The sequence below is a fragment of the Pundamilia nyererei genome, unplaced genomic scaffold (assembly GCF_000239375.1).
Source record: "Pundamilia nyererei isolate P.nyererei 1_Seehausen unplaced genomic scaffold, PunNye1.0 scaffold00028, whole genome shotgun sequence".
Lineage (NCBI taxonomy): Eukaryota > Metazoa > Chordata > Actinopteri > Cichliformes > Cichlidae > Pundamilia > Pundamilia nyererei.
This window is the reverse complement of record NW_005187429.1, coordinates 722,975-736,019: the sequence shown is the minus strand read 5'-3', so window position 1 is coordinate 736,019 and position 13,045 is coordinate 722,975. Positions and strand designations below refer to the sequence as shown.

The following is a 13,045-nucleotide window of genomic DNA, read 5'->3' as shown; positions in this document are numbered from 1 at the left end:
ACACACATAAGTACAAACCATGGGGTACCGTATAGCTTAAACGAACAATTACGTGTGTTATTCATTGAATAATTTAGGTTATTGAAAAAAATTCACATTGACGTTTATGTAACGTACATTAATGGTTAATGATACCATATATAAACATATACTTCGGTACATATAAAGATGTTTTTTTTTTATGTTTTATTCCTATGTATACTTATTGTTAAACTCCTGTCATTGTTGGACTTTTATTTTGAAAGGTTACGGCGGAACCGCTGTAGTGTTTCAGTTTGTCTTGACAGAGGTCAGAAACCCAGTGTGGAGGAAAGGATGTGGGTATGCTGACATCTGCAAGCCAGAGGTTTGAGTGTGAGAAGACCGCAGCCAGGCTGACAGACAACGGCCTCAACTCTCTCGAAGTAACTCCGAGACATGTAACTTGTTGCGAAGGTAAACTCAACACAAGCTAACCTCGTCTTTCTTCACAGAAATGCTCTCCCAGCTACAATGTGTCGTCAAGTTCAAAGTACAGTTTGTCTGTTGACGATGTCGATAAAATCTATTTGCGCTCCTCACTCGTTTAGCAGTAATTAAACTTAAAAAACTTTGGCACCACAACTAATGTGGACTTTCTTTGAAAGTAGGAAGAGGTTGTCATTTAGCCTCTAGTAGCTGCTAATTCAAGTGGAGGCTTTGTAGAAAGTTGAGGTTATTCTTCCCACACAAACATTCACATACACACGCGCGCGCGCTGCTGCTGCTGTGCTATGCGTGTGTTTAATGCGACCTTCATCCAGGGGGGTCAGCGGAGGCTTTTGCTCTCTCTGCTGACTGTACGACTAGTTAGGAGCCAAACACTGATTTAGTTTGACAGATCCGGAGACCTGTTGCTGAACTTGCGTGTTACGACTGCAGCTTTCGAGACAGGCGCTCTCTCCACTGCTATTTCTCTTTTCCTCAAAGCTCCCCTTTCTTCATAAATACAAATTAAGATAAAAGTTTGATCATCAGCTAGGCCGTGGGGAGAGAGATGGCAGTGTTAGGGGTTTACTCGAGATTTACTTTTGCTTTCATTTGGAGCACCTATCAGCTTTAATAAAGGGAGGAGGGGGAGCGTTGTTTTAAAGTGCGTTTCAAGTGTGTTTGGGTTTGTTTGTGTGTCAGAGACAACAGTTAAATTAAGCCTGCCATCATCACTCATCCCACCCAGGCTCCTTTCTGTCAGTACCATATACACAGAGTGCAGCTGAGAGCTGCTTGTGTTGCTCCGATGAGTCAGTGATCCCTGTCTTCTTAAAATGAAATAGAGCCAGTTGGTTGGTGGGGAAGAGTTGCTTTGCTTTGTCAAGCATTGTTTGTGTAACCTGTTCAGCTAGTGCCTCTTGGATATTACACCATTTACAGCTATTTGTCGTTTCTGGACTGGTTGACAAGGAAATGAAGCGTGCAATGTATGCAGTACATAGTGTTCATTCCAGGCTGACCGTGGAGAGAAGTCGGGGCTTCATGACATCAGAATTTTAAGTGACTCTAACATAGAGTCTTATTTTATCAGCTATTGACCCATCCTTTCACTGCTCTCTGGGTGGGACATGCAGCAGAAAATGCACCCCAGGAAACCAATGTTATCCCTCGTCTCCCTTCTTTTTGTGTGTTTTTGTTTCATGACCAAAAAGCAGGTCAGGATTAACGTTGCATCTTAGCCCTCTGCCCCCATCCTGCTTGATCCAAGCAGCTGCCCTGGGTAAGGCTATCAGATTCAGAGAGAGTGGAAGGTGTGATGGACTGCTAATAAAAGGGGGTTTTGTTTGCAGGCGTCTCCATTTTGAAACCTCAGGAGTCCAGAGTTCTCTGGCCACAGCCCAGACTGGAGTGAAAAGGCTGCGCTGCTGCCTTGAAGGACTCCCATTGGCAATTGAGTTTCTTTTTTACTCTGCACTGCGGATGCGTGCACTCTTTGATTTTTCTATTTGCTTTTAAAGCGTTTCCTCAAAGGCCATTTTAAGCCAAGCTTTTCTCATAATTTGCATTTTTCTTCTGGTAAAAGTTGGAAATAACCATCATTAGCCTGTTCTGTGAGGAGGGAGAAGCCCTGCTGTGGTGTGTGGGACTGTGTATGTATGTGTGTGTGTGTGAATCATTATTGCCACTAAGCCTGTCTGACATTAGCTGGCACTACGGCAAATGGCACCCTGCTCTAATATTAATGCAACACAATTATGTGATTACATCCAGATCAGTGTCAACATAGCTAAGTGGTCTGTTTTTACCACAGGCTTCTTCTAGCTTTTGGCAGGCTAAGCCAATGCAAATGTCAAAACTGCTGTCTTTATGTACCGATAAACCCGGGAAAATCCTGTTTTTCAAAAAAGTCAAAAAATAACATTTTTTTTCCTATTCCAATTGTTTTTTTTTTTTAATGTTTTTAAGGTTTCTTCCAATCAGCCTTGAATTTGGCCGAGTGGAAGAGAACACAAGTCTTAAAATGAGAAATCCTTCAAAAGACCAGGTTCTTAAAAAATCAAGTCTTTTAAAAGGTTTCCTAGTTAACAATGAATTAAAGCCAAATCTAAACAAAAGGCATGCTTAAACCTGGCTGTTTGACCACTGTCTTTAAATATGTGTTTTCTGCTTTGCTGCAAATATGTGTCATATATGTTTAGGGTATTCAAAAATGAAAAGGACGGAAAATTATAAAAGGTGAAAGTTTAAAAGACTTGATATAACTTTTGGATTTAGGGGGAAAAAATCTGACTGTATATGAGGCACAGATGTGAGAAACATTTCCGGTAAGACTCAGTGCGATTCACTGGGAATAAAACAGCTCAGTTTTAATTAATTTTATCAGGCTGACATATCTCTCGTTGGAGTGCATCACAGACTTAATTTATTCAGCACATTGCCGTGTGAGCCATAATTTAGCCTCTTCCATCTTTGCAATTTGTATTTAATGAGCATCTTAATGTGGCCCTGAGCATGCAAGCATATTTATGATGTCGGCGTTGATTACCGCTGGTCTGGTCAATGGGAGCGATGTCCTCAGGGCACTTGTGCATTTAGAGGCAGATACGATCTTTTGTGGATGTAAGTGTTTAGATTAAGAACTTGGGTTCTTACTTGATTAAGCCTTATCTAATGGGAGAGCTTTGTTGAGATGAGTTCCGATAGTCTGCTCCTGTCAGCGGTGTTTCTCAGCCGCCTCCTTTTGTGGTTTGCTTTAAAATGTGACATAAAATGTGTGTGATTATAAACTTTTGTCTATTTCTTTCTTTCCTCCAGAGGCTTGTGTCCTGTAAGGGCACCTTGAAGCTCAGCCTGTCACTGTCCTTCCTTGGTGGTTCCTGTCATGAGGGGGCGTGTTTCTCGAAAGCTGGGCTTGCTGGCCAAGGCTGGTTTCCTCCTGTGGGTGCTGTGGCTTGGCTATCTGCTGTTGGAGCGCTCCTCTTTCCCTTTCTCTTCCTCTGTGGAGGATGAGGTTAAAGACCAAAATCTTAAGGAACGACAGCTGGTCTCAGAGGAGAGTGGGAATGATGAGCAGCTGGCTAGGCCTCTGTACATTAAACCACCACCAGACAACAATGCACCAGGGGAGTGGGGCCGGACCACACACCTCAACCTGAGCCCTGAAGAAAAGAAGCAGGAGCAGGACAGTGTGGAGCACTACGCCATCAATATTTATGTCAGCGACAAGATCTCCCTCCATCGGCACATCCAGGACCACAGGATGAAAGAGTGAGTACAGAAAAAACAAGAATAATCCATTAGTTACTTACTGAGTGACGGCATCTGACAACCAGTCGAAAGAAAACTCACTTAAATTGGTTTTTTTTTTTTTAAATGCTTTCTATTTTCCTTGCTAATACACGAGGCCTTGAATATTGCCTGGAGCATCTTCAGTGCTACAACAGTTACAAATTACTCAGTAGAGATTAAGTTGAACTCTTTACTGGAATCACGTTTTCACTGACAGTTAGAGACAAGCATAAAGGCTCGTGTGATCCAGTGCAGGGCTTGGTGAAGTTGTTGTAAGAGGCTTTTTGGCTGAATTGATTCATTTCATCCTCGGTTGTTGTCAGCAGCTCAAATACACCGTGTGATGTCTTTTATTAGCAGTTTCTCCTTCGGCCCTTTGGCCTTTTGTCTCTTCGCTTACTGCCTCTCATGCTAATGAAACCCAGATGTTGCATCAGCATCAACTTGGCGAGAACCGTCATTCGATTGTGTAAAGGCCGTGTGTTTATTTTAAATGCCCTGGAGTATATTTGTAAAGCATTATAGATTATTTCTAGCATCAAATTTGCAATCACAGCTAAATACAATTGTTCTATTTATGCTCATTGAACACCCCAAGCTAAATGTTATTTAAACTGGAGCTGGAAAAATGAGTCTCCTGGGTCACCTAGGTGTAACTGGAGTAACCCTTGTCACCACTGCGACACACACACACACAAAGATGCTCTCGCCGGGTGGAGGAAAATGTCTCAGTGGCTGAAAGTAACTCCTTGTAACGATGGGTGACGTGGGCCTAGCAATGGCAGAGGGACATTTGACGAGTGCAGATGTGACACAGGATGCAGCAGTGCTCTGGGTGTTTTCTGTATGAACATATTATATATTTATGCACTTGTTTTGTTGTTATGTCAGCTGATATACTTCCGCTGCTTGTCAGATAACATGCCGTGGGACTAAATTATGGCCACGACTGGCTGTTATTACACTCAGTAAGATCTGAGAACAGTAAATTCTCATTCTTCTTGTCAGACTGCTCCAGATGCGCTAGTCTTTTTGTTTGGCTTTAGGGCTTGTAAATCTGTAAGCAAATGGGTCATGTCCTCCCAGGTTTATTCATTTTGAAGTGGTGTATATGTTTGTTGTAGTTCTGCACCTAGTCCATTACTATTTTCCCGTTTCCTCCAGCAGGTGTTTTTTTTTTCTTTTTTTTTTTAGCGGATTAGCTTTAGGCTCTCTTGAGATGAAACTGCAGCACTATAAACACAGTGCTTCTGAGGGGAGGGCGAAGTAGCTCATTTGATTTGTTGTGTCCAACTCACTTCCAGCAATGTCATATTTGTAAATTGGAACTCTGGCTACAAAACTGCTAAAAATCTGTGCCAATTTTGTGCTTTCACAGTCTTGAGCTTACAGAAACATTTTACCCTTTTTGTTTTTCGTGTTTCTCCTGACTTTCTGTGTCATATTTTGCTCTCTCTTTGTCCAGTTTCCAGCTTTTGATTTGGTCCCAATTTTTTCTTTCTTTTTTTTCACCCCCCCTCCCCCCCCTCCCCCCTCCCAGAGCGCTGCTGTGGTATGTTGCTCATTGGTGTAATACGCTGCCTACCCCCATCCATATTTCTGCTTCTCTTTATTGTTTTAATGAGTGCCATCTGGATTAGGACCAGAAGCCTCCTCCTGCCACACTTGTCGCTGAGCCTGCTCTGGCCATATGAAAAATAATTTCATGCCCGTATGAGTTCATTTACAGTGCTGTTGTGTCTCCATGAAAATACAGTAAACTAAAGCTTGTGTCAACTCTGTCTCTCCCTCCACCCACACAAACACACTTGCATGCCTCAGATGCCGAAGTAAGAAGTTTGACTACCGACATTTACCTACCACCTCTGTGATCATAGCCTTCTACAACGAGGCCTGGTCCACCCTGCTGAGGACCATTCACAGCGTGCTGGAAGCCACGCCTGCCGTCCTCTTGAAAGAGATCATCCTCGTCGATGACTTCAGTGACCGAGGTTTGTAAGCGTGTGTAATTTTGTCTCTGTACAAGTAAAATGTTGCCATACGAGCTGTGCAACAAAGATGACTGACAGCTCGGCCTAGTTTAGTAAACCAGTTGAACCAAACCTCATTTGTGTGCCGCTTTGATTTTGGCACAGTGACAAAGTACAAAAGATGATTCAAGAAGGAGCCTGCTATATATAGAAATAAAGATGCTGTCTATAGTGGGATGAATAGTGAATGCCTTTCAATAGAGCAATTAGAAAAAAAAAACAGTCCTCTGAAACAAGTCCTGACACATTTCCTGTCCTGAAAATATTCCCAGAGCAGATAAATCTGCTCAGGAAGGATAAGAAATTTAAAACTTGGCCAGGTAATTAAATAAAAAAAAAAGGTTGTGTTTAAAATTGTGATTGTGTGGGTTTTTTCCAGTAAATTTTGTTATTTTGTCATTTTAAGAACAAAGCAATATAAATCTTTAGCCAGCATCTTTATAAGCAAGTCGGGAACTTAAGCAGGAACATTTGGACCTCAGGAACAGCACAACAGTAGCAAAACAGTCTACACTCTGCATCTGCCCCTTGGCTTTTGGGGTGCTTTCAGTCACATCTTGCAGTTTTCATCAGTAAATGGATCGTCTGCTGACTTGTGCTGACTCTAAGAATGATACTACTACACCTCAGAAACTGGATATAGGAGGTGCTTGATGTCTGTCTGTCTTAATGGAATTAGTATTTGGTCACAGCAAGTCTAGTCTGTGCGGATCGGAGACATTACACCATAAAGATGACCTCAGTGAGCACTGAGTTGCAGTGACATCATTTCCTTTCCTCCAGCCACTCTGACCAATTGGAATGTTAGACATGCCACTCCTACACCAGACAGCCGGCTGCTGGAGGAGTGACAGCTTTCCCCTTTAAAGCTGGCTAAACCGGATCTAGCATATCAAGTTTTAGTGTTGACGTGTGTTTAAAACTGCATGAATCACCTACTACTATTTTTGATACCAGCGTTGCCTCAATAAACATGATAAATGTGCAATAAAACAGAGTGCTGGTATTTCCCAAATCATCAGGGACTAGTATGCAGTTCTGTAGGTAATGACGCATGGTGAGCAGCCAATAAAACACAAATGAAGGAGTAATAAGTTGGTGACAAGATGATTGTTTTGTGTCAAGAGCTGATGAACATTTCACTTCATAATCCATAAATATAGAAGTACCTGTGTGTCTGTCCACTTGTTTTAATACTAAATCATTTGATATCATGATTTCTTTGTGTTTGCATTACAAAAATAGGCTACCTGAAATCCAAGCTAGCCGACTACATCAGTGATCTGCAACGTGTGCGTCTTATCCGCACCAACAAAAGGGAGGGGCTGGTTCGTGCACGTCTCATTGGCGCCACCTATGCCACCGGTGACGTGCTGACATTTCTTGACTGCCACTGTGAGTGTGTTCCTGGCTGGATTGAGCCTCTGTTGGAAAGGTGCCTAAATACATTTTTAACAACCTTATCCGAAAAAGGAAGAAATTGTTTTTAAGCTTTAAGACTCACATTGAATCAACTTTTCTTCCCCCCTTCTTTTCATTTTTTCCTGCCACCCTCCTTTCTGCCTGTTATGGTCTCTTAGGATTTCTGAGAATGCGAGTACCATCGTGTGCCCTGTGATCGACACCATCGACTGGAACACGTTTGAGTTTTACATGCAAACAGATGAGCCAATGATCGGAGGATTTGACTGGAGACTCACCTTTCAGTGGCACTCTGTCCCTGAAATGGAACGCAAGAGGCGCAAGTCTCGCATCGACCCCATCAGGTAACAGTATGGTACTTTCCAAGGCCTACTGTCATGAGAGATCACTTTATCAGCTTGACACATGTCAGTGAAGAGATCCCCCAAAGAAAAAGCATCGTGGCTGTTTTTTTTAAAGGAGGATTTCATTTACTCAAGATTAACATGCAACACTGAATGGCCAGAGTAATATGAAACTAGATAGACCACTGTTAAGTGAGGTAACAGAGACTGTTTTAACTTTAATGAGACCAGTAGTGTTTGTATTCATAGTCATTCCCAAATGCCCATTTTGAGTCCGGAGAAATCCTCACTGTGTGATTGATCTTTAAAACACTGGGAAATCCATTATGCTTCCTGCTACCTTATCATTTTCTCATAGCCTCAGTTAATCAACTTGTCTATATTCTCGTCCTCCCATCTCTTTGCTGCATTTGACACCACTGACACAACATTTTAATACAGGTAAAAAAACACTGATATTAAATTAGCCTCACCAGGACAGTTTAGTTTGTATTCATCAGTTTCCAGTTTGTCTTACATGCGCAATTTCCTAAACAGTTGCTAAAACAGTTGAATAAAAGTTAAAAGTCTGCAATTACAAAAATTACAGAAGTCCTGTCATTATCCAGAAACTTATGGACTTAATTATAGCTTTTTTTAACTTCTAAGTTGGACTATTTACACTTGTTAATATGAAGATGTCGCAGCAGTTCTCTTATAAGCTTTCAGATAATCAGAATAAAGCATAAGAAATGATATATCTCCCAAATTATCTTAATGTCATTGGCTTCCTCATTGGTATACTCCTCACACATAAAGCCTTTAATGAACCAAACCCCACCATATCTTAAGGACAGTGGTACCGTTTTATCCCAGTAGAGCACTCTGCTGCCAGAGGGCAGGTTCACTTGTGGTTCTTAGAGCCTTCGACTATAAACCTCTTTCCTGGGGAACCAGCTCCCTATTTAATTCAGAGACTGGCACTAGCTCCACTTTTAAGGTGTTTTGAACCTTATAGTGGATGGATGGTTTATATACCCTAAACCATCCATATGTCAGTCTCTGCAAGTATGCATGGATTTGGTTGGAACTGATTGGATTCATTGAGCGAAAGGTTACATACCGATGTTCACTTGTATGACACTGTTACAGTTCAGTAACGTTGTATCTTCTGTTCCATAATTTGTTATTTTTCTCCCTGTCATCTTTTTTTCTGTCCCTTTCTGTAATTTTTGTTTCACCCCAACTGCTCAAGGTAAATGGCTGCCCTCCTTAAGCCTGTTTCAGCCAGACATTTCTTCCTGTTGAAGGAAGTTTTTTTTTTTTTTTCTCCCCACTATCGTCAACTACTTGCGCAGAGGGAATCGCTGAGTTTTTCTGTGTAACGGGATTGAACATGGCCATGATAAAAATGATCCTGTTTTTCTTGTATTCTCACAGGTCTCCTACTATGGCTGGGGGATTATTTGCTGTTAGCAAGGCCTACTTTGAGTATCTGGGCACGTATGACATGGGCATGGATGTGTGGGGAGGAGAAAACCTGGAGCTCTCTTTCAGGGTGAGTTAATTTTCCATCACTCAGAATCACAGTGAAGTGTCTGCTTAGCCCCCACAGGGCCACTTAATCGATATTAGGCCTGAGTGGTTCTTTTAAAACATTTTGCGAAAGACTCACTAATCTGAGTTGCTTTGTTACCAGATCCAGACAAACCATATCTTTACTCAGCTTTTTTTACTGCGATAGAGAGCAGAGAGAAAGATCATTAAATTTAGTTGGAAAATGTTTATCCTGTGCCCGCTGGTGCGTAGTTGGCGTGAGTCAGTGTCAGATCACAGTCAGTCAGGGTATGTGAAACTGCAGCCTTATATTGGCTGATACCTTGTTGTGATGTTGGTGTCACTTTTCACTTGCTGGCGTCAATCAAGCTGGCACAGATTTTAAGCAGGAGCATGCAAGATTAGGAATGTAAATTGTGTGTGTATGATTTATAGTTTGTATTTGTCTGCATTGTGAAGAAGAATGGGCTGTTCAGCTGAGTGATATGTTATGCATGTGGAAACAAAAATGCCTCTCACCGGGACTTTTTCCCATACATAATTTATGTTTAGTGAATTGGTTTCTAGGTCTCTTTTTTTTTGGAGTGTTGAAAAATAGTGGTGCGGCGTAAAATGCTTTCTGAATTAAGATGGAAAGGACTGTCTTGCATTAGCTGTTTGCCTATGGACTTATGATAATGGCTTTGCCTTGTGTAGGAGGCGGTAGAGTGGGTCATTTACTAATCACAAGGTCAGTATTTTGATCTCTGGCACCTCCAACCTGCATGTCAAATTATCTTTAGGTAAGAAACTGAACCCCAATGCGGAGTGCGAGTGTGGGAATTAAAAAAGCACTTAGGTGAATGTGTGGGTAAATGTAAATAAGACTTGTGTAGAAAAGCACTAAATCAATACCAGACCATTTCTTTAAGGATGTTAATCTTTTGTTCGATCAATGGTGAACGATCCAGCCATTAACGTAAGGTAAAAAGATATTGTCTGTGTAGGTTCTAGTATAAATGCAGCTGTATGACTCACAAAAGTATGTGTTGAACCTTTGTGGTAAGATTGATAAAGCACAGTTTCTTCATTTAGATAATACCTGTAGTAGATCTTGTTTTGTAATCTTTGCTTAAAAGGAACATCAAGACAAGGTGGACCGATACACATAAAGTTAAACAGAATCATGTGGCAACCAACAGCTTACAGATACAGCACATGCCCAGTGCACCAACCTTACACCAACTAACAGCAGCAACTGTGCGGCTTACCACCACCTCTGTTTTTTCCCCATGACCTGTCTCTCTCAAGCTGTTCCTATAATATAAGGACTTAAAAATAATGTTAAGAAGCTGAATCACCATTTTGGTAATATTTGATGCAAAACTGTGCACAGTGTTATTGTCAAAACACACCACAATAGACTTGTTTCACAGCAGCCATTGGACAAAATGTAGCAGTCAAACACAGGTGTTACTACTGCAGTCATGATGGTTCTGATCTGTTTCAGTGCTGAGCCCTCATTAAGGCGATTAGTAACAGCTGTCTTTGCCCACGATTTCATGTCAGAATGGCTGCTGGGAAAAAGATCCATTGTGGATGATGCAGTCTAAAAAAGAAAAAAGGCCGAGATTGAAGATGGTTGAGGTCCATTAGGTCAAATGTACAGGAAATAGGTGGCCCAAGTGTTAGTAATCCCCCAACCCTCCCCTGTCCCACATGTGAAGGGTCTCCATGTGGTCTATAATCGTTTACCAGCAGTGAGGTGAAGCTGGTAATGTTTTTACTTTGTGAGTTTTTGCAAAATGTTGTTTTGGAAAAATCTTCAGCAGTGGAAACAACCTTCACAGGCACCTTTGATAAATCTTTATATGTCTGCCTGTGGACAGGTATTTCCGTTTCCCATTACTCAAATTTTACATTCTCGACTCCTTTTCCTTTCATCTTAATCCTTCCCACTAAAGATGTGAGGAGGAAAGGACACGAGGATCAAGGAGCTGAGGCAACAGGTGTTTTAACAATTTGAGACATCCTTGCCTTGGAGCCTCATTTTAACTCAATGTCAGTTTAATCCAAGATGTGGCAAAGCTGGGCCGTAAATTGTTTTGTTATAGCCCAACCGCTGCTGCATTTTTATGACTGCAGGTGTAACAGTGTTCATGATGTTTTATGTTACCGGCTACTTTTGATTAAATTTGCAATATGGCTCATTTTAATCACACATAAGAAGTGAAGGGCAGACTGTTTGATCATCCGCTGAAAGAAATGTATGAATAAAAAAAGGCTGGTTGTTTAAAAGTGTCCTCTTCCTACTATTGTTTACATATTCTACCTGAGTAGCGTGGGTTTTTTTATACATTGAAGGTAAAAATGCTCTAGCAAAGAAAACACTTGTGCATTCTTGATTATAGCTCCTCCAGCAACCCTCCTCTCTTGTCTGTCTTCCTTCCTTCCCTGTAGGAATTGAGGCGTCCTTCAACAAGGCATACTGAGATTAATTTCCAGGTCGCAGGCAGGACGATGAAGGGCAGAGAAGACATAAATTAGGGAAAAGACAAAAGTAACACAAGCATGCAAAGCATGCAGTCGCCTGACGTGTGTAAGGCTGAGTTCGAAGATAGGTGTGATAACCTATGAATACTGAGAACATGTGTTACTGGTGGGGCACACATCTCACACCCATCTATGGTTTAAGTACTAGATAAAGATACTTGCATGAGAGAGAGAAATACGTTTCAAAATAAAAACAATTAGAGGCATCAGGTGAGAGGGACACTTGCTCCGTCGCACTTTACTTTTAGCCCAGTTTACACATTGTTTGTGCTTGGGCTGCTCAGCAGCCATCTTTGTACTTGACCTTAATTTTCCTGACAAACACAATCCTGGAAACGTGATTGTGTTTGTTTTTTACTCGTGTTGTGAACACGTTAACATATTGAAGAAACTTCACTTGAAATGAGGTAACATTAACATTTGAGATCTGTGGACTCCACTAAAGAGTTTGTTTTAATATTTGTATTTTTTTTTTATTTCTTGATTGTTGTTGTGACACAGTTGTTATCTAGAAAGGTGCTATATAAATACATTTTACTTTACTTAATTGCATATCTGCCACCCTTAGGTGTGGCAGTGTGGGGGCAGCCTGGAGATTCATCCCTGCTCGCACGTGGGACATGTGTTCCCTAAAAAAGCCCCTTACGCGCGGCCCAACTTCCTCCAGAATACTGTCCGAGCTGCAGAGGTCTGGATGGACTCTTACAAAAAGCACTTCTACAACAGGAACCCTCCAGCCAGAAAGGTAAGACACTTTGCGTGTTTCATGCACTGATATGTTGTCACACTATCCAGCACCATGTGTAGACAGTAAATTGAATAGTTATTTTTGGTGTCAGATTTAGATGATTCATCTAACTGCCCCCTGTAGGTGTGGATATAAGATCAGTATCTGACTGAGTGGGTTAGGTGTATTGAGGTACTGAGGCTGTTCACATGTGTGTGTATGGTGTGAGTGCTGTGCCTCTCAGGTTCTGAGTATTGGGCACCATCAAAGATTCATGTATCTCAGTTTCAACTATCTGAAAAAAGTGCATTATTAATGTCAGGGATCTTTGATCAAACAATAAATTACCTGGTCAGGGGAGATTGAACACAGCACAGACCAAGATCATCAGCTCCAAGTCTATTACGTTGCTGTCATAATTTGTCATGCAGCTATAGAGCGATAGACGTGTGACTAGTTTGATTAATGAGTTATATAATTTTCATTGAATACATTTAATCATGTTGATATTCCAACTTTTCTTTACACTTTTCTAAAGAAAGAATAGCTGTTATAAATGTATTTTTTTTATAAGGAATTATTGTTTTATGTTGTTTTTTTGTTCATTTATTTTAAATATTTTTTTCTTGTTAATTTTGAGATTGGGAGCACAATGCAGTAAGGATCACAAAGAAAAAGTACTCGATAGATCAGAAATCTTATGATTGAATTAGTTT

General features: G+C 41.1%; 1 protein-coding gene across 1 annotated transcript in view; it reads left to right on the top strand.

Moving 5' to 3' along the window:
- The first annotated feature begins 258 nt into the window (after window positions 1-258).
- poc1bl (POC1 centriolar protein homolog B (Chlamydomonas), like) overlaps window positions 259-13,045 on the top strand; it is a 17,743-nt gene continuing 4,956 nt past the window's right edge. Inside the window, exons 1-7 of the mRNA XM_005728288.2 lie at window positions 259-435; window positions 3,265-3,717; window positions 5,560-5,729; window positions 7,014-7,203; window positions 7,349-7,534; window positions 8,954-9,071; window positions 12,171-12,347. Of these exons, the coding sequence (XP_005728345.1) occupies window positions 3,332-3,717; window positions 5,560-5,729; window positions 7,014-7,203; window positions 7,349-7,534; window positions 8,954-9,071; window positions 12,171-12,347 (1,227 nt within the window). The 5' untranslated portion in view covers window positions 259-435; window positions 3,265-3,331. The remainder of the gene's footprint in view (window positions 436-3,264; window positions 3,718-5,559; window positions 5,730-7,013; window positions 7,204-7,348; window positions 7,535-8,953; window positions 9,072-12,170; window positions 12,348-13,045) is intronic.